The sequence below is a fragment of the Thrips palmi genome, unplaced genomic scaffold, assembly GCF_012932325.1.
Source record: "Thrips palmi isolate BJ-2018 unplaced genomic scaffold, TpBJ-2018v1 HiC_scaffold_11, whole genome shotgun sequence".
NCBI lineage: Eukaryota > Metazoa > Arthropoda > Insecta > Thysanoptera > Thripidae > Thrips > Thrips palmi.
The window spans coordinates 5,208,732-5,228,195 of record NW_023144622.1 but is presented as its reverse complement, the minus strand read 5'-3'; the positions used below and the strand labels follow the sequence as shown (position 1 = coordinate 5,228,195).

The following is a 19,464-nucleotide window of genomic DNA, read 5'->3' as shown; positions in this document are numbered from 1 at the left end:
GATTCCCTTGGGAGTGGCGGCGGCGTCGGCGCGCTCCAGCAGTCCCCGTGCATTGCGCAGCCGAGTCCAGACGCGCTTTGGCCGTTTGCTGAGACCACCCCGCCACGCCCCACTTGGTTCCCCGCGCGTGGCTCGCGGTTCTCAGGTGCGCCCTGAATAGCTCCACGCCGCGGCAAACGTCAAGCTAACTCGATTCTCCGAGGACGGCGCTGCGGGGCCAACATAATAAATAAGCCGCGGGGGCGGGGCGGGGCGGGGCGGCGCGCCTCAGAAGGGCTGTTTTGTCGCCGTCGCCCCTGGAGGATGAAGAGGGGAAAACAGGCGCGTGGAGCCCCCTGACGACAACCGCGCCCTCCTTCGCCTGCAGCCGCGAAGCTGATAAAAGGGCGGGGGCCGCCGGGCAGGACCTCATTCAACGACATCCGGTCCAGGAGCACAGGTGAGTGCCAGACTGTATTGCCGGCGCCAAGCGCTGGAGAGGAGAGGCAGTGTTCCACTTGCGTGAGTATAGTCCGTCCAAACTTGCGAGCTTCTTCTTCGGCCGACCGCGCCGCCCTCCGCCACTGCCGGGATGCTGTCCGAGTAATTTTAGAGTCCGTGACGCAAGGCGTGCGTAATCTGGGCGGGGCGGGCGGCGGGGCGTGTCAAGAAGTGGCCAAAATACCGCCGAATCTGAATCCGACCAAGGGGAGCGCCAGCGCCAGCCCTGTCCTCAACGGCAGGTGACGAATTGCTATGTTGTACTACCCGCGTTTTATGGTAATGGTTCTCCCACTTCTATGGGCACAAATGAACTGTGTTTGAACTCTAGTAAACTGTATTTTGTGTCAAAACATCCCCGTTAGCCCCTGACGAGCTCGTCTGCCTGTAGCGCCTGGCAGGTAGGCCAGGAATCGGCCCCGCCACGCACCGGTGCGGAGACGCTGGCCTACCTTGCCCCTGCAGTGCTTTGCTGTGAGGTGGCCGGTTAGGCTAACGCAACTTGTCCCTGTCCTGCCCCAGGTCCGGGATAGCCATGTCTTGGCGCCGTGCTACCGCCCTCCTGGTGCTCGTGGGCGTGCTGCCGCTGCTGCTGCCGCTGCTGGGCGCGGCCACGGCCTCTGCGGCGCCCTCCTTGTCCGCGGACGGTGCGGGCGGACCGGGCGCGGCGCGCGCGGCCAGGGCGAGGGCCGTGGCCGGTGGCGGCGGGGCCAGCGGCGTCGTCCCGCGGATGCGCCGGTTCCCCTTCCTGCTGCCGCAGGTGCCCCTCGACGTGCTGGACGACGACGAGGAGTCGCTGTTCGAGGCCAACAAGCGCCAGATGTCGGACGACTACGGCCACATGCGCTTCGGGAAGCGGGGCGGCGAGAACGACTTCGCCGAGTACGGCCACATGCGGTTCGGCAGGGCCGCCGCGTAGTCCACGCGACTACCGCGCGATGGAGTGAGAGGGACAGGCACACGGCGCGGAGCGGACGGCGAGGGTCTCGCGTCCAAGAGCACCGGCTGGCACTCTGGACGCCCCTGCCACGCCCCACCCACACCACCGGTGAAAACCAGCCCTGTGCGTTTGGGTCAATAAACGTGTTTTCGCGCACTCCAACCCCGGTGTCAGCGCCGTCATTCATCCCCTTTGCTTCTCAGTCTCAATCACACGCCGTTCAGCATTCTCTGTCCTCAAATGGGAACGTAAAAAAAAAAGCCATTTTGTCTAGTAGTATTTATTTGTTGTCATGAACAGATCACAGTTTCTGTCTTATGTGTATCTTTTATAAATGAAATATTTGCCAATAGTACAAGTACGAATACAAATTACTGAAACCTAAAATATAACAGTTTAATATAATAGTTTTTTTCTGTAAAACTATGTAATGTAACAGAAGGCTGATAAACTGAAAATGAAACAAAGATACACTTCATATATGCACACATTCAGGCTTCTGAATGTCTGGAAAACTGGCCAAGGAGTAAAATGTACAATTTTTGACCAAACTATAATAACATTTGGTGTCACTTGTCACCCATATTAGACACATTTTTCAAATAATATTAATATTTTAGAAGAGAGGAGCAGTACTTGCTTATGACAAACATCAATAGTAAACAAAACATAGCTATTGACGTTATATCAAATAAAATCATTTTCAATATCATGGAAAATGAACACACCATCACAATTGGTGCTACCACAAGATGTGTACAGAACACACCACTTATTAGAGAAATGAGGAACGTACAAAACTGAAGACAATGCTGATATGGGGTTAACAAGATGCAGAATTTGTTGCGATGTGCGATGACGTATTAACACATAGGCTGGAGTCCTGGAGGAAAAGTGCTCCAGTGTCTTGATTGGTTCTGCAATAATAAATAGAGACAATTACTGACACTGAAGTCAATCAAGGGAATCTCAATTTAACTCTTACCAATGAAACTTACCTAAAAAAAGACCTAACTGTACAAGAGAATGGACCACTATACTATACTGAAAACCAAGAGGCAAAGAACACTTCATTAGATATAGGCATAAAAATGACTGAAGGTATGACAATTTTAAAAGTATTTCGTTACCCACCAATAGATTAAGGTGACATTGCAAGGATGTAAATCTCATTGTCCATTCTTAACTGCATCAGAACGTTGTCAACTGCACCAAAACAAAAAGTAAGTCAGTGTCCATTACTTAGGTTTCACCATACTTATTTCTGAACCAATTTCTCTATTAGGGGATCCATAAATTATAAAACAAATCATCGACTATTTCAGTGCACAGAGCTAGCTAGCATACCAGGTACATTTATTCTCTCCCAAATTATATTTTACATTGTGCTTCACATTGGTCAGATGCAAATGTGTGAGAAGGGGATGACATGCAGTATTTCAAGCAAAGCATGAATCATGCACTCAGAGCTGTCTGTCATCTTTGTTAGCAAATGGAAAAGAAATTGTCATCTCTTGGCTGGGATAAAGCTACAAGCAGCTTTACTAGTATGATACAAAAGCCACAATTAACTGCAACCACAGATGTGCTGCAAAGTCAATTAGAAGGCCATAAAAAGTAGAGAAAAACCGGTCAGTCTGTAATATTACTTCTGAAAGCCATGATCTACTGTGTTCTGATGAATTCTCCCACTCCCAATGAAACTGGTTAGAATGTGAGGAAGGACAAAAGGCATAGTAAGGAACACAATTGCTTACTCAATTATTCTTTGTATTTCTTTGAATAAAACATCATACCTGGTGTTGAGATAACCAAGATCTCCAGTCAAAATAAATATGCGACACATGAACTAACTATATGGTTAAAAATTGCATTTCATTAATGGGACAGTGAATAGGGGTTGAAAATCAGTAAAACATTTACAAAAGAAAAAATAATGGCTGAGATTACTGGCCATGGACAAAACAAATTTTTAAAAAATGAAAAATAAATGAACAAATAAAATTGCTAAGAGGAACAAACTCCTTACTGCCATCAAATGAAATCAATGGTCCACAGTCAGTTTAATGGATGGATTAACGATTCCTGGCATTCTAAATAAAAAATATTCGTCATAGAAGGAAGTTTGACTCAACAAATATAAGTAGTGAGACTAATATAGTGTAACTATTATCCTTCCTTATAAATAAAATACTTTAAATACTAATTCATTAGCTGCTGACCTCCAAATTAGTACTTTATGTCTGTTCCTGTTTCACAATCTAATTCTATTATTGAAAAGTTGCTGTGAAACTTCAGAAGTTTGTTCGCTTACACTGTTGGAACAATTCCTGATCAGCTACAGCAAAATCCAAAAAAGGGGGGGAAATGAAAAAAAGTCTGCCCATAAGCATTTAATAGAAACCAAGCAGGAAGAGGTGAGGTGGTAAATGGTGCACTGTGGTAGCCCAAAGCAAAGGGAGCACTTTTATTACAATGATGGAAGACATGCTGGGCAGACCTTTTAAGTCTAAACAATACATCAAAATAAATACTGTCAAAAGTCTACCTTGTTAGAGGGGAAGGGAGGCAGCCCACAAAGATTTCACGCAAACACTTGCAATGCCCTTCGTCACATTCTACCAGACCTCTTTCACTTATCAAAAATGTGGTGTAGAAAAGTAAATGAGGGAACAAATGCTACAAAGCTTAACAAAATCAACCTGATAGTGGCAGCGCCCTAAAAAGACAATACAGCTCCAATGGCCAAGACCGTAGACGGCAACAACCACAGAGGTATGAACTACTATAAATGCATTTGTAGACTTCCTTAAATTAGAGACTCTCCATCGTTATCTAGGCAAGAGACACACACAAGCACTAAAAGAAGCAGTTCCATAAGGCTTACTGCACAGGAACTTTTGAGTAATTATCAGGGCTCAACATCAGACAACATTTTACAATTTCGGTTCCACCAGGAACATCTACAAAATTGCCACAAAATTTGATCTAATTGTTTGATGATTTAGGATAGAAACTACTGCAAAGACTCCAAGTATGCAAAAGAATATAATGTGTCAAAGCTCAAAAAAATAAAAAAATAAAAATAGGCCTTACAAACATTTTAAGAGTTCTTCCCCACAAGAGAACTTGATGTTATATAAGAAAAATTTAACAACAAGACCTGGTAAATAATAATGCTGACTACCATTAAATGAAACTGGGAATTCAAAAATCCCAGCACCAATAACTTTAACTATAACAGCCATGAAAATGGGCAGCAAACAACATAATTACTCTCAAGAAACTTTCACAAATTTTAACCATTCCTAACATATTAACTAGATCACAATTATAAATGCCACTCAAGTCAGGGGGAAAATTGACTGGAGGAGTGGCAAATGTCCAGCATAGGAGTATGATTTTAGACACAAAATGCTTTAACACACTTGAAACCCTATACCACGTATGATTACTAGAGGGTCAAAATTCTCAAGGAGAATTTCAAAACTCCAACAAGACTAACAGAGCCAAATAGACAGAAGTGTGCACTAACAATGTGAAGTCAGTGAACGGAGGGCATACATGGTCTTAATTCCCTGACGAATTAATAAAAGCCTAGGAGGTTGCCTCTCATTTTGAATGCATAGAAGAGTCAACAACAAATATCTACAAGATGTTAGCCTACCATGGCATTGACATGGCTCAGATATGACATGACAACTCGGATGACATGAAACGAGGCTTTCACATTTAACTATTAATAAGGGTATTCAAAACCGTAACAAATAGAACACTCAAGTTGATGTGCTTTAAACTACAGACTTTCAATTCACTGGAAAATGCTCAGTTATAAAAAAATTATGAAAGGATAATCTCACTGCAGGGTAGTTTTGATTGTTATGAAGAGAAATGAAGTCAAATGAGCCAACTACCCAAATATAGAAATTAAAAAAAAAATAAAACTCAAGGAGATTTGTGAAAACATGATACACCACAGGCAACACTCTCACTCAACCTTTCAAGAGGAATGAAACCTGAAAAAAGCTATCGTCCAAGCAATCACACACACAATTTCACTTAGCCCAACATTCACTCACTCACTTCTTCTTGTTTTTGTTGGTGGCTCCACGAGGTGGTGTAACAGGTCTTCCGGCATTCAGTCCACCATAGGTAAACTTCCTCTTATCAGCGGGCTGAAAGATGAGAGAAGGAAAATCAGCATCACTGAGATACAAGCTTTGAAAACTTGAGGTATGTAGTGACTTACTTTCAGTATCTGAAATGAGCACATTAATGTCTCATCAACTGACATCATTGCTCCAGCATTATCAAACTCCCCACAATAGTTAGGTGCAGAGAATAATGTCACCAGCTGGCGTTTGGCGAAAAATTCATATCCATCTTCAACAACCTGGGAAACAAGTTAGTAATTAGCAAAATACACAATGATAAAGAGAAAATTAAGAGCTTATGTTAAAAACAAATCACTTTGACAGTCTTTAAAACCTACCTGATGTGCTCTGCAGATCAGGTCAAAGTCGTGTTTGTGTAAGAACTTCGCTACAACTTCAGCTCCAAATGTGAAGGAAACACCTCTGTCGTTTTCACCCCATCCCATTGTGTCCTGTAGGCAAAAATCCCATCAAACTGCTATCAGCAAGATTTCAACAAAACTACATACAATTGCCATCACAAGAAAAAGTGCAGTGCAACTAACCTTATCAGGATCTGACCAAAGAAGATCACACAGGAGACCTTGGTCTGGAACATCAGTGGGCCTCATGATCCGCCGAATCTGTTCCATGCTGTGAAGATCAGGGCTCAAGCCACCATGGCAGCAGAAAATTTTCTCATCAACAATAGCTGCCACAGGCAGACAGTTAAAGCAGTCTGTGAAAGTCTTCCACAGCTTAATGTTGTACCGTCGTTTGCCTACAAAAATGGAGCACAAAAATTAATAAAATCTTTGATGAGGCTTATACAGGCAGATTCCAGATGAGCAAATACTTACATTCATCATAAAAGCCATATATCCTGTTAATTGATGCACATTCATGGTTGCCTCTCAGTAAGAAAAAGTTCTCAGGGTACTTTATCTTGTATGCCAACAAGATACAGATGGTTTCCAGTGATTGCTTGCCTCTATCAACGTAATCTCCAAGGAAGAGATAATTTGATTCTGGAGGGAAACCACCATATTCGAAGAGACGGAGGAGGTCATAGTATTGTCCATGAATATCACCTAAAATGAGAGCAAGGCAACAATTGTGAATAAGAGCAGAATTATAGCGTTAACAAGCAACAAAAATACAGAAAAATAGAATACAATAACATACCACAAATCTTCAATGGAGCTTCAAGTTCCAACAGGATTGGCTGGGATAGAAATATTTCCCTTGATTTCAGACACAAGTTTCTGATTTCTGCTTCTGTCAGTTGGACATTTTTGCCCGGTCTGCCGCCGCGAACTGATGGATAAACAGTAGGAAATGTTAAACTAGCACTAAAATGCTCCTACAGAAAATGACAACAGTGTGAATGAAATATGTCAAGATGTGTCAAAAAAAGGTACAAGAGGTTAGTCTAATAGAAACGTCAGTACAGAATAACATAGGTTATGCTTGGGTGAAAGCAGTGAAAGATAAAATCCAAATTTAATTGATTACATGTACACATACAAAGTAAGTCCCAGAAATGCAACCTGACCACCATGTTCAGGAAGTGGCACAAAAGTGCTAGGTTGGAAAGAGTAAAAACTTTAATAGGAGGCAAATCTGAAAATTGATCTACAGTGTGTTTTAAAAGCTATATAGCACCAGTAAATATTCTTTGAGGGAACACAGAAACAGGTGTAATTACAACCTCAAAAATATAGGCTATAAATACAGTTAGAAGTGTCGAGGTCTTGACAGAAAAGGATGGAAAGGAAGGAATGTGTGATATGTGTGGGGCCAGAAATAAAGCCCCGGACGGAATTTCGTAGCAAACCAAACCCCCGGAAGACAAAATCCACACTACCGCTATACTTGTTCAAGGCCATAGCCTAGGCCTACATTCTGTTTCCAATCTTAAACAACGTAATTTGTACAGAGAGTTTAGCTTCTAAGGACTTTTCAAGGCGGAAAATGAGTGGCGAAATTTTAATTCTTTAAAATATGGAAGTTTGATTAGTACAGTATAGTTATTTGGGTGTGTAGGAAGAGAGAGTGGCAAGAATTTGAGGTGAAGATTGGCATAGGCTCTTGAGAGGTCGTCGCAGTATATTTACCTTCGAGTAACCTGGCAATAATAGCGTCTATATTCCAATTATTCGTTTCGGCCATTGGAAATGGAAAACTGAAGTTAACTTGCACACAATAAGAACACCGATGATGTTAAATACAGGCGGATTAAATTAGATTAACGGACGAAATTTCAAGTTGAAGAAGGAGGTGTTTGGGCTTCTGAAATGGCGGCCTACAAGGGTCTGACGTCACCATATCCCGCCGCTTGCTGGATCCTTACGAAACGAGATCTCGATGTACCGCCATGATCTCTGCCAGACTGCACGCTGTGGCTGCGCTCGGAAGTGTTTCCGCTTCCCTTCACATTCAAAGTAGCAACAATGGTCGGTCCACCAGGTGAACAGGTAATCCCACGCCTACATGTCCGGTTGCCTTATTGTGGCAACCCATGAAACACTGCCAAAATGCCTAATTGCCTATGAATTTTCTTTGCCTCGGGGAATGACCCGCCCGCCAGCAGGTCCATCCATGTTTTCCTTCAGGTTTGTGTACAGTAGTCACAGCTGTCGCTCCACGCTCCTGATTTGTGCTTGGATTTGGTCTTAATTTTCTGTTTTCTTTCGGGTACATCATTTTAACATAAATTTTGTGGATCACAGATAACTTTAAGTGATTCCAGCATGAATTGAGGTGCTGCAATTTTGCTTTGACTTTTGGAGCTGGGTCCAGAAGGTGTTCTACTAACTGTTCATAAGCAGTATTTTTTATCATCATTCGAATTTTAAGTGTGGAAAAATGAGACAGGTTCAAATTGCTCATTGTTTCTTGTAATGAGTTGCTGTTTAGCCAAGAAGTGAGGGGTTTATTTTGTTGGAATGAAGTGGAATGCATAAAATTAATTTCTTTCACATCACATACTTTATTTGAGACAGTGTAGATTACTAGGTATGTACAAAATACTTGTTCACCCAAATGACCACATCATCAACCTTATAGAATATTTTTGAAAAATCAAATATAGGAACATTTTATGTACAGTTCAAATGCTGAGGTCCTAAGGGAATAACAAGAAAAATCATTATCTTCACAGAATATCTACAAGAACATAAAAGTAATTTAGCTATATTACACATGCTTCCTCTTTCTCTTCTATCACACGCATCACATATTAATACAAATTATGCCTTAAATCATATACATAAAACAATCCCTGCATGAAGTACATGGTATGCAATTAGAATAACAACTGGAATAGATTTAAAGGTATACTTTGAACAGATAATCAATGGAAAAAAAAATGTCATTTGTTCGAGTTACTAATTCTGGCAAGAAAAAACTGCATACCAACTGCATACCAGTTCACACAAATTAAAATCAACACATGGCATTCTCCCTCTGGACGATTTGATATAAACAACTAAATATAATGACTAAAAACCTGGTGTAAAATACACTCCAATTAAAGTGCAATAAATAAATGTAAACTTAATTACAGATAGATCAAAATAAAATACATATACACAAATAAATAATAGAAGTACTCACAATAGCAAGAGTGTCCTGTGATCAATGTTCTTACAGAAGGTAATGTCCAAAACATATGGAGATGATTAAGTGACGCCTTTGACAACTACATTGAAAATTTCTGAACTGGTGGCTAAAACCATGAGTTTGAAGGAACTGTTCAGCCAATCTCCAAAATCTACAGGAGACCTGCAGAGGCTTAATAAGTTGTACTACTGGTTTTATAATTTGAATTCAAGCCTTCCTTATTTAAAACATTCATCTAAAGACTAGTGAAGATGGTTCCAATAAATATGCAACCTTGATGTAGGACTCAAAGCAAACTATTGTATCACACTGATATACATGACAAAATGGCATAAGTAGATTCCCCATTTTAAGTATACATATATCTAGTTTACCATTCTCTTATCAGGCTTCTGTACCCTGTTTTATAGATAGGCACTGCTTGTTTGCAAATACTGATGAAAATGTACAAGTACATTAATCACAGAGAGCAATTGGTTTCAACAATAAAACTTTTTTTTTTCAATGTCCCAGCCTTTTGAGTTTTAGCGAGATCAAGTCTGAAAGGTTTCCACAAGCAAAAACTGCAGTGAAAACCCTCAGTAAATTTAGACATATCACAAACCCTAAGGTTCCAAATGTTTTTGAGTTTGGCATTATATTTGCCTGTTTAACAGTACCCTTAGGTCCAAAATGGTTGCAGTCTTTTTTATAATTGTTTCAGAAGAATGATTAGAATACATGATAAGAAACACAATGCAGATGATTGAAGTGCTGATGCTGTGCTCTGGACTGGTAGCTTCGGACGAGGTGGTGCTGTTAACAAATAGAAAGCAAACATAATGTTATTGGAAAAATCAATAGTAAAAGCACTGAATGTCTAATATCTCCACTATTCTCACCTGTGATTGGTTTCCAGGGTTTTGTGTGAGTTTCCACTGGCCGCCTTGTGACCGACCATTGTGTTGTTGGTCTTGGCCGAGGAGTTGGGGAGGATGGAGCAGGTGGAGGGACAGGAACGGATCCCACGCAAGCATCTGTGCCACCAACAAATTGAAAAACCAAATGAATATCTCATCTCTTTTGAAATAGACAGTTTCATCGGACCTGCACCATGGGCTCATGGGCACGACACACTGCTAAAACTTACCTTTCCTGTGAAGAAGCATGCCACGTTCAAGTGGATTGGCATCCCTTTCACAGTGTTCACCTGCTTCCTTGATGTAAATTTCTGTCGGGGAAATCTTGGAGCCAACAAAACACTCGTATGTTCCAACATCTTTACGCTGTGTGTAAGTGTACAACAGTTTGCCTTCCTGCCACTGGCCAAGGCAACGATACTGCCTCTCTGTAACAGAATAAATCACCACATTAATACATAGCAAAGAGATCCATAATTTTCAACAGACTATAATCTGTTAGACAAAAAACAAAAAAACAACAAAAACCAAACAGAGAGACGCAAGGGAAACATAATTATAAAGGTGCAAAAAATTCACAAAAACACAAAAATGCAGTGCTTTGAGTAGCAATCAGATGGCTGGTGCAAACAAGGCTGGGCAAACAAAAACACCAAAACAAGTAAAACAAGTGAAAATTCTAGCAATATTTTCAAAAAGGCAATGTGTAGGACAATAAAACAAAAGTGACAGCGTGCTGCAAATATTCACACACAGTGGTCAAATCAGAAAACTTTGATTCAAATCTTCCAGCAGCAGTGGCCTTGATTAAGCCACCCCACTTTCGAAGCTTTGATTCATGTTCTTGGTTTAGACAAACATGCAAGTACAAAGGTGGAACAAATGGTGCATCACAGAAACAAACACATCAAACCCTGGCTGAAATTCTTCTCAAGAAATTTCATGGCATAAAGTGAGAGGAGGGAGGGGGTGAGTAGAGTCCAAGAGTTCTAGGACTCTAGGGGTGAGGTGGATGGCGAACAGGTGACAGGGAACGCACATGAAAACACAAACAAGTAATCACACACACGCACACACACAGGCACGGACTACCTTCCATGCGGAATGGTGTGGCGGCGCTGCGGGCCTCGGTTCTGGGCGCCGCGACGGGCCTGAAGGCCGTGCCCTGGGAGCCTCCCTCCAGGGTCCAGCCGGAGTCGTGCGGCTGCAGCGCGCGGCGCGGCGTGGAGCTCCTCTCCTGGATGGAGTACACGCCGGAGGACAGCGCGCCCCGCTCGCCAAACTCCATGCCGCGGTCCGTGGGGGCGCGCGCGCTGAGCGCCATGACGCCGTGCACGGGCACGGCCATGGGCACGATGCGCATGCGGAAGCCGGTGCCGCTGCGGGACTCGAGGAAGGGCGACGGCGGCAGCCCTGGGATCTCGACGGGCCGTCCGCGGTAGGTGCCCCCCATCGCCGTGCCCGTGCCCATCCCCGCGCTGCCCATCCCGGCCGTGCTCGTGGCCGTCAGGTCCGCGGCCGGCGACGGCGGCATCGCCGAGGCGCGCGCACCGGGCCAGCCGATGGACACTTCGCGCGCCGCGGGCAGCGCGGGCAGCGGGGACGACGCCGGCGGTGGCGGCTCCATCGCGGGGCCGTGGTAGTAGAACGGGTTGGGCTGCTGCTGCGGGGGCGCCTCCCGCACCGGGTCGCGGTACCCGCTCTGGCTGTTGAAGTACATGACGGGCCTGGCGTGCATGGCGTCGGCGACGCGGGGCCCGGGGCTGGTGGTCTGCAGGCCGTGCATCTTGGGGAACGCCCAGGGGTCGTACTCCTCCTCTGAGAAGGTCGCCGGCGCGGAGCCCGACCGCGAGGCCACCGTGGTGGACGTGGTGGACGCCGGGGCGGCGGTGGAGGTGGTCAGGTTGAGCAGCGCGTTGTAGGACGACGGGTACATGGGCCCGTGCGCCGAGGCGTGGCGGGGCTGCGGGTTGGGGTTGGTGTGCGGCAGCGGCACGGCGTGCGGCACGGCGTGGGGGAGGGAGTACGCCACCAGGGTGGAGTCGGTGCGCTGCCCCCACGTCGAGGTGCTGCGGTTGCTGACCGAGGCCCAGGACGCCTCCTGCTGCTGGTCGCCGGGCGCGGCGCTCGTCTGCCGAGGACTGCTGCTGATGCGGTAGATCCTGGACGCGGCGGTGGCGGACGCCGTGGAGGGCGGCACCTGGCCGAGCTGGGGCGCGGCGGCGGCGGTCTCTGCGGCCGCGGCGTCTTGCAGCAGGGCCTGCCTGCCGACGGCGGCGTCGTCGGCCGCGGCCTCGGCGTCGCGACGCTGCCTCGACCTCGGCCGCGGGTACCTGGACTGGGAGCGGTCTGCAAAGCAAGGGGAACGTCACGCGGGCACTGCACTGCTACGATGCTACACCACTGCAACGGCCGCGGTCCAGGAAAGCCTGCAGTTATCAACAGCAACGACGGGGCAGCGAACGCAGACGGTAGGCAGCAGCGGCTACGCTATACTGTACACCATTATTTTACACCATGCAGTTGTATACAACAGCTTGAAGCGTCTGTCCTCGCAAAATAAAAATAAAATTAGCCTTTTGGAGACGAGATACAGGCAGCGGTGGATACGCACCTTCGTACACTTCGTCGCCGCAGTCCGAGACGGTGTAGTACATGACGTCGGGGTTGGCGCAGTCGGACGACAGTTTGGCGCACAGCCCGTCCGCGTCCGGGATCAGGCCGTTGTACTCGCCGGTGATGGGGCAGGGGGACTCCTGCACGCGGTCCGTTCCTGAAAAGGCCCCGAAAAGGCGCGCAATTAGTAGAGTCCTTTGAGATTCGCGAATGCAGTTTGAGAAAAATGATACGCACTTCCTTGTGTGACCCAGATCTTCTCACGGAAGTTGCTCAGCGAGCAGAGGCTGTTGTTGAAGCGGTCGCTCTCCTGGAGGCCTGCAACGAGACGAAGAAGCGAAGACGGTCAGTAACAAGGACAAGAGAGATAGACTGTCAGCCGCGAGCGACTACTTTGAGCCCCCCCGCCTTTCCCCCGCGAAACAGTGCATGAAGGGCCCATCCCCGCACACGGCACCAAACGGCACACACGTGAGGCGAAGGGAATGCAACATGATTCACTTTTCGCTGCCTTGCCTATCCCCCCTCCCCTTGCATCGGTACGGTGCCTTAATTAAAAACGCGTAGCCGTATCGCCCCCCCCCCTCTCTCCCTTTTCCCCCGGTACCACCAGTGTACACGTTTCCGGTCGCAAGAGCAGCGGAACTCCAGAGAGGGACAGGCTCTGTTCCGAATAAAGGACCACAAACACAACGACAGAGTTTCGATTTGACAAAAATATCGTGTTGACGAATAAAATCACCCGAGAAAGGATAAAGGGGCCGCAGCGGCATGGGAGCAAAAACGCGGGACAAAAAATAAAGTTGGAAAGGCTGCGGCCCGCTGAAGCTGTCCGCGCCTGTCACCCCAAGCTAAGCCTTCCCCTCCCCCGCCAGGCCTCTGGCTCGCCTCGCCGCGCCGCCAGCTCGTGTTTCCCCGCCATATTCACCCACTCGTCTCGGCGTTTGCCCCGACTCAGATTTCGCCCCGGAAACTTGCCCCTCCACCTGCCCCCGCTTCCCACCCCACGTCCCAGTGCCGTTGGTACCCTGGTACTGCCCAGCCGGTGTACCCTGGTCAGCGCCCCCGCCAGGTCACCGTCGTCGCTCCGTCTCCCTCGCACCCCTACGACCCGCCCCGCGAGTGCGAGAGAGACAGAGACAGCGCGGATCATCCCGGATTCGGATCCGCGCGCCGCAAATAAGGCAGTCAGTCGCTTCGCGGCTTCTCGCGGGGCCGTGCGCAATTACCGGCGGCAGTGCTCGCGCTCGCACGTACAGCACGGCGCGGCACGGCACGGCACGGCACGCGAGCGAGCCAACGACCGCGCCACATGACGCCCTCACCGCGGCGCCGCGGACCAGAACGGCCGGCCGGGCCGTGCTAGCCAGGCTGCACGCGGCGCGGCGGCAAGGCACTGTACGGCACGGCGGCGAGGCCTGGGCGCCGCTCTGTCCCTCTCGCACCCCATGAGTGCGAGAGGGACGAGGAAGCCTTCGGAAACAGTCCGCAGACGCGCCACGCTGCGGGCGGGTGATAACCAGAGGACAGACTCCGCGAGTTCGCCGCGTCGAGGCAGGTGACACGGCTGTGGGCGGATAAATGTGCGCGATTTGGCGTTTAGCAGTGTAGCGCCCCGGTCCAACTCGTCCAACTCACCGATCTGGAACTCCAGCACGTTGCTGCCGTGGTGCTTGAGCCACACGCACGTGTACTTCTCGTGGCCGCACTGCGTGCGGTAGTAGACGGGCACGCGCTCCGAGGACTCGCCCTGGTCGGGGCCGATGCAGCGCAGCGAGAACGTCTTGAGCTCGGCGTGGTCGCGGTACGTCAGCGAGTTGTGGCCCACCGTCACGTGCTCCCAGCGGCCCTGCGCCCACGACGGGAACCTGCCGGACAACAACAACAACGTCAGGGACACTGCAGACGCCCGCCATCATTTTCAAAAATCGTCATGGAAACATGGCAGTGTACGCACCTGCAGGCGGCCGTCTCCACGCGGCGCGGCCAGGGCGCCGTCGGCACCTTGCGGAGGGTCAGCGTCTCGTAGCCCTGGGTGGCCGAGTGCAGGTCCGTGGAGCACGTCGAGTCGCTGGAGAAGGCGATGTACGTCATGCCCGTGGCCTCGTCCTCGCGGTACATCTGCAACAGGGACGCGACAGCGCGACGGTCAGAGAGAGACAGAGAGAGAGGGAAGACGCGAAGGACGAAGACAAGTTGCCGCACGGTGCAGCGGCCGGCCGGACCGGACCACCTGGGCAGTGCCAGTGCCGCATGCCGCGGGCCCCGCAGCCCGCAGTGCAGCGCCAGGACATGTTGAACAGTGTGGCGGTCCTGGCGGTGTGGCCCGCGGACGGACGGCCCCTTTAACCTGGTCCAAGCCCCCCGGCGGGGCGGGGCGGGGCGGCCCGGCACCAATAACCATAACTCAAGTCGCGGACCGCGAGATGTCCGGCCCGCTGTCTCTGCATGTTGGTGCGTCTTCGCGGACGCGTTTCGCCATCCAGGCGCACGCACTGCATGCTCTGCGCACACACACACACACACATGCCGGCAGAGGCGGTGGGCGGCCGCGGGACGGCAAGTTTGAATCGTTCCAATCGGGGAATCGGCGCGTCGCTCGCGTCGCCGTCGGAGTCTGGAGTGGACTCGGCGTCCCTCAGGACGGGGCGACGGGGCCCCCGCCCGCCGGACAGCCCCGCCTGCTGCATCACACCTATCTTCATCTGCCCTGTGTGTTTGCTGCCCCCCCCCCCCTAACCCCCACACACACAGCAGCCCCGGACAGGCTCCGACCGAACGTACGTGGCCCCACGGCCAGCTGAAACGGTGTCCATCAAGTGCCATATCCAAAAGGAAGGCTTAATTAATTTCTCAAAAAAATAATTAGTCCCACGTCTCTGTCGATTAAAAAGCCGTGTGTGTGTAATTTCATCCGTCAGAACGCGACCGACGGTACCTGATCAACGATGCTGGTGTGTGTGTGTGTGTGTGTGTGTGTGTGTGTGTGTGTGTGTTTGTTGAGCCTTATTTCCGTTGGGTGGTCGACCAATCGGGGCGCTGCCGCGAACACCGTACTCAAACGAAATTAGTTCCATGACTTCTTCTCTTCATCCGCGTTTCAAAAATGCCCCCCCAAAAAGCCGGAAATTTGTGTCTTTCTGGTCGGGTCCACACCGTGCCTCGCAATCCGGGACCAGCCGAGCGGATCGCGTTGCCATGGTGACGCCCCCGCGCATACCACTACACTAATATATACAGTGTACGCGCGCGCGCGCTTTTTTCCCGCTGCCGGGCGAATCCGCGCATACAGTCTCACTCGATCTGTCTCCCTCGCACTCGCGTATACTTATCGCGACGCCGCATCTCGTCGCTCCGTCTCTCTCGCACTCGCGGTCTGCCCGTGGGGGTGCGAGAGAGACAGAGCGACGTGATAAGGCCGCCGGAAGCGCGGGACGCGGCGGGACGGGACGCGCCAAGGCCGTAGCGCACCGCGCCGCGCCGCCACGCATGGCGTCTCCTCTCACTTTTGCCTCTCATTCTTTCTCTCTGTCGGCCACTTTCGTTTTCGACGCACTGCTAATGACATGCAGCGCCACTATTTTTAAAACCGCAGTGACTCCGCCGATCCTCTATCTCGCACCGAAGGCCTTCCATTTCCAGCGGTGGCTTCACTGATTCTCATATTGGATTTCGCGCGCAAACTTGCCTTGTTTTTGGCGATTTTCTAGCATTTTTTTTGTTTGAGCGGTTTGTTGCAGTGATTTTTACTCCGGCTTTCCCGACCAGGCCACGGGCAAAAAGGGAAAAATGCTCGCGATGCGGACGGTGGACGAGGACGCGTCGGCGCGGCGCTGCGTGCTGGCCCGCTGGCTTGTCGGCCGACCGGACCGACGAATCGCTCAACAATTTTGATGATCGCCGGTCAGGGAATCGATGCCCGGGGAATGCCGCGACGGCCCGGACGGCCTCGGCGGCTCTGTCGCTGCATTTCAGTGCATTCCGCCGGCAGTGTGTGTCCGTCTCTCTCGCACTCGCGGCCCGGCCCGTGCGGGCGCGAGAGAGACGGTCGATTGTCGCGCGGTGCGTGGCCGCGTTCTAATAGGCGGCGCGGCGCGGCGGTCACCGCGGTCGCATTCCCGCGCGTCCTCGCGGGGCTCCTCGAAAGCGCGCCGCGGTCAGCGCTCTGTCTCTCTCGCACCCCTGCGGCTCCGCGGGCCGCCCCGCGGGTGCGAGAGAGACAGAGCGAGACGGCGATGGCCGCGGTGCGCGGGGCGCCTTCGGCCGCCTTCGGCCGATGCGGCGCGTCGGATCGCCGGAGATACGCGTCTCGCCGCGCCGGTCCTGCAAGTCCCGCAGGTCCGGCAGGTCCTTTTGGTCCTTTTTGGCGCGTCGGGGAATAATACGACGTCGTTCGCTGCGTGCGCCGAGAAGCGGCGACTATCAGATGAAGGAGGGCAGCGAGACGCCCGAAGACACTCATCGGCGTCCACGGCCAGCACCAGCGCGTCACCGCGGCTTCTACACTGTAACCATACTTACGGCGCATCGGTACTGGGCGCGGCGCACGGCGTCCACCCTGGTGTCCAGCAGGGCGAGGTAGCGCTGGTTGTCGGTGCCCGTCCAGTGGCCCAGGCACTCGAACGTGATGTCTGGAAAGGGCAAACAAGAGCACCGTGTGAATGAATAGTCGCCTTCAATGGGCTGTAGATTGCGCAGGCCGCGGGCCCGAAGGGCCATGCACCTTTCGCGGCGTCCAAATCGGCCAGCGCCCTGCGTCCGTCTGTCTGTCTGTCTGTCTGTCTGTCTGTCCGTCCGTCACGTCCGGCTAGCACCTGTCCGTCGTCCGTCCGCATTCCGGCCCTCTGTGAGAAAGGCGAGCCACTCTCGGAAACAATCGAATGGCTTGAACTTCGGGGCGGTGGCGAGGCGGCACCGGCGCGGCGTCCTCCGCGGGCCGCTCCCTCTCTCTGTCTGTCTCTCTCGCACCGCCACGGCGGCCACGGTGCGGCCCGCGAGTGCGAGAGAGACAGAGCGAAGGGCCGAAAGCGCACGGCAGCGCCGAGGAGCGTGGAGCCATTTCGAAGCCGGGGGTAAAATAAAAGTGGAAGCCGGACAGCACACTGATTCCGAGAGTCGCCGCTCTGTCTCGCTCGCACGCACGGGGCGTGTTCTGTCGGTGCGAGAGAGACAGAGCGACGACTCGCGGAATCAGTGTGCTGGACGGGGACGGGACGGCCGGAGGCACGTCGATTGCCGATTGATCGATGGCTGGTCCCTCTGCAGTCTCTCTCTCTCTCTCTCTCGCACTCACGGGGCGCCCCGAGGGAGTGCGAGAGAGACAGAGCACCGTTCGGCGGCAGCCTGCGGGCCGACAAGGAGGACGCCGCCTCAAATTGCTCATCGCTCTCTCAATTTTTGTTTTGTTTGTAAAAGCGGAGCGGCGGCCCGCGGCGCGCCTCCAAAAGTCTTTCATCGGGGCCGATAACCGCGATGCCATGCGACATTATCATCTCATTTATTTTTATTTACTTTTCGCAAAACTGATTTCGTCACGGACGCAGCAGGGAGAAAAATCGCGTGAGCTTACTAATCCAACTCGAGTGAGGCAGTGTTTGCATAGTGGTGGTCGGAACCGGGGCGTGTAAACAGACTGCCTATGGACGGGCTAACGAACGAACGACGCGCGCTCGGCCGCACAGTGGGCCAGAAGACCGGTGGTAGCGGCCAAAATTCTTGACTCCAGAGTCGCTAAAAGGGAGTAGAACCGAACGTGTGACCCCACCAATGGATTGCTCTCCGAACGAGGAATCCATTGATGGGGTCATACGCTCGGTTTGAGTCCTGTTAGCGACTCTGGAGCTCAAAACGCGTCTAGAATTTTGGCCGCCTCCACCGGTCTTCTGGCCCACTGTGGGCCGCTGCGGAGGCGCAACAGTAGCCCTGCCTCTCCGGCCGTGCCGGCAGCCTAGCTGCTTGCTCATCAATCAACACGCCCCGAAGCGGCGGGCTGATCCCGAACCGCGGTCGCTCCGTCTCTCTCGCACTCGCGGGCCGCCCCGTGAGGGTGCGAGAGAGACGGAGAGAGCGTCGTTCGGAGTCCGACTAGGCGGCCCAGTGGCTGCATTTGTAACAGCTTTCGACGCCAGACGTGTGGCAGGTGCCGCAGTGTGGCGGTGGAGAGAAGAGAGCCAACAAATTCGAACGGTGCGCTTTGGAAAGGGATTATGGATCTCGGCGGGGCGGGGCGGGGCGGCTGAATGAGCGGCCGAATGAACGCGGACAAATGAAGGCCCAGGTATGACTATCCATTATGCCTTTGTGTGTCCCCGTGCCTCCCGCCTGACTGATGACGGAAATGTTTGCAAGACTCGTTCCCGTCGCTCTGTCTCTCTCGCACTCGCGGGGCGTCCCGCGGGGCCGTAGGGGTGCGAGAGAGACAGAGCGACGCTGCGCGGCCGCGGCTTCGAATACCGGCTTCACGCGCTTTTTCTCGTCTGATTACTCACTGTGGTTCTCGAAGGAGCAGCCCCTAAAGCGAACGTTCATGGCGTTGCCGGCGGGGCAGTTGTCCAGCTCCGAGTCGGGCGTGGGGCACTCCTGCTTGTTCTCCAGGCCGTCGTTGACGTTGTACGTGAAGGTGAACCTGCCCGACACGGGGCAGTACTCCTTCAGCACCTCCTCGCCGTCCAGCTCCTTGGTTTCTGCAACACGAAGAACAAATCCTGCGTTAGCAAAGTGGTCACACGCCGTCTCGCCCGCGCTGCGTCGCGTCTTCAGCCTCGGGGTCAAA

At 51.3% G+C, this 19,464-nt stretch overlaps 3 protein-coding genes across 7 annotated transcripts in view; 1 reads left to right on the top strand and 2 right to left on the bottom strand.

The window, feature by feature from the left end:
• Window positions 1-472: 472 nt before the first annotated feature.
• On the top strand, window positions 473-2,339 carry LOC117639338. Its single transcript, XM_034374905.1, has 2 exons — window positions 473-501; window positions 1,003-2,339. Exon 2 carries the CDS (start codon window positions 1,016-1,018, stop codon window positions 1,397-1,399), a length of 384 nt encoding a protein of 127 aa, XP_034230796.1. The 5' UTR covers window positions 473-501; window positions 1,003-1,015; the 3' UTR covers window positions 1,400-2,339.
• On the bottom strand, window positions 1,683-7,882 carry LOC117639337 (serine/threonine-protein phosphatase alpha-2 isoform). Of its 4 annotated transcripts, none has more exons than XM_034374902.1 (10): window positions 7,671-7,882; window positions 6,739-6,870; window positions 6,414-6,644; window positions 6,120-6,334; window positions 5,913-6,026; window positions 5,670-5,813; window positions 5,500-5,595; window positions 2,555-2,626; window positions 2,419-2,464; window positions 1,683-2,337 (listed from the first exon to the last, which is right to left on the bottom strand). In XM_034374902.1, the coding sequence occupies exons 1-7, from the start codon at window positions 7,723-7,725 to the stop codon at window positions 5,500-5,502; spliced, it is 987 nt and encodes a 328-aa protein (XP_034230793.1). In that variant the 5' UTR covers window positions 7,726-7,882; the 3' UTR covers window positions 1,683-2,337; window positions 2,419-2,464; window positions 2,555-2,626. The 4 variants fall into 4 exon arrangements, with proteins under 4 accessions (XP_034230793.1, XP_034230795.1, XP_034230792.1 ...); XM_034374904.1 differs by having other exon boundaries at window positions 2,419-2,459; XM_034374901.1 differs by having other exon boundaries at window positions 5,504-5,595; window positions 7,671-7,881.
• Window positions 7,883-8,521: 639 nt separating this feature from the next.
• The window catches only part of LOC117639560, a 72,275-nt gene continuing 61,332 nt past the window's right edge, over window positions 8,522-19,464 (bottom strand). Inside the window, exons 4-12 of one of the 2 annotated variants that reach the window (XM_034375353.1) lie at window positions 19,181-19,375; window positions 17,214-17,323; window positions 14,650-14,813; window positions 14,331-14,560; window positions 12,930-13,010; window positions 12,691-12,849; window positions 10,307-10,504; window positions 10,059-10,202; window positions 8,522-9,972 (exon numbers count right to left, since the gene is read on the bottom strand). In XM_034375353.1, coding sequence (XP_034231244.1) covers window positions 9,866-9,972; window positions 10,059-10,202; window positions 10,307-10,504; window positions 12,691-12,849; window positions 12,930-13,010; window positions 14,331-14,560; window positions 14,650-14,813; window positions 17,214-17,323; window positions 19,181-19,375 — 1,388 coding nt within the window. In that variant the 3' untranslated portion in view covers window positions 8,522-9,865. The remainder of the gene's footprint in view (window positions 9,973-10,058; window positions 10,203-10,306; window positions 10,505-12,690; window positions 12,850-12,929; window positions 13,011-14,330; window positions 14,561-14,649; window positions 14,814-17,213; window positions 17,324-19,180; window positions 19,376-19,464) is intronic. The other variant, XM_034375354.1, reaches the window with a different exon arrangement.

Excerpts from the sequence above, each read along its gene's own strand:
- LOC117639338 (XM_034374905.1), top strand. The coding sequence starts at position 1,016 with ATGTCTTGGCGCCGTGCTACCGCCCTCCTGGTGCTCGTGGGCGTGCTG.
- LOC117639337 (XM_034374902.1), bottom strand. The coding sequence starts at position 7,725 with ATGGCCGAAACGAATAATTGGAATATAGACGCTATTATTGCCAGGTTA. Across the intron at positions 5,814-5,912 it reads TGATCTGCAGAGCACATCAG|GTTGTTGAAGATGGATATGA; the intron begins GTAGGTTTTAAA and ends CTTGTTTCCCAG. Across the intron at positions 5,596-5,669 it reads GCTCATTTCAGATACTGAAA|CCCGCTGATAAGAGGAAGTT; the intron begins GTAAGTCACTAC and ends CTCATCTTTCAG.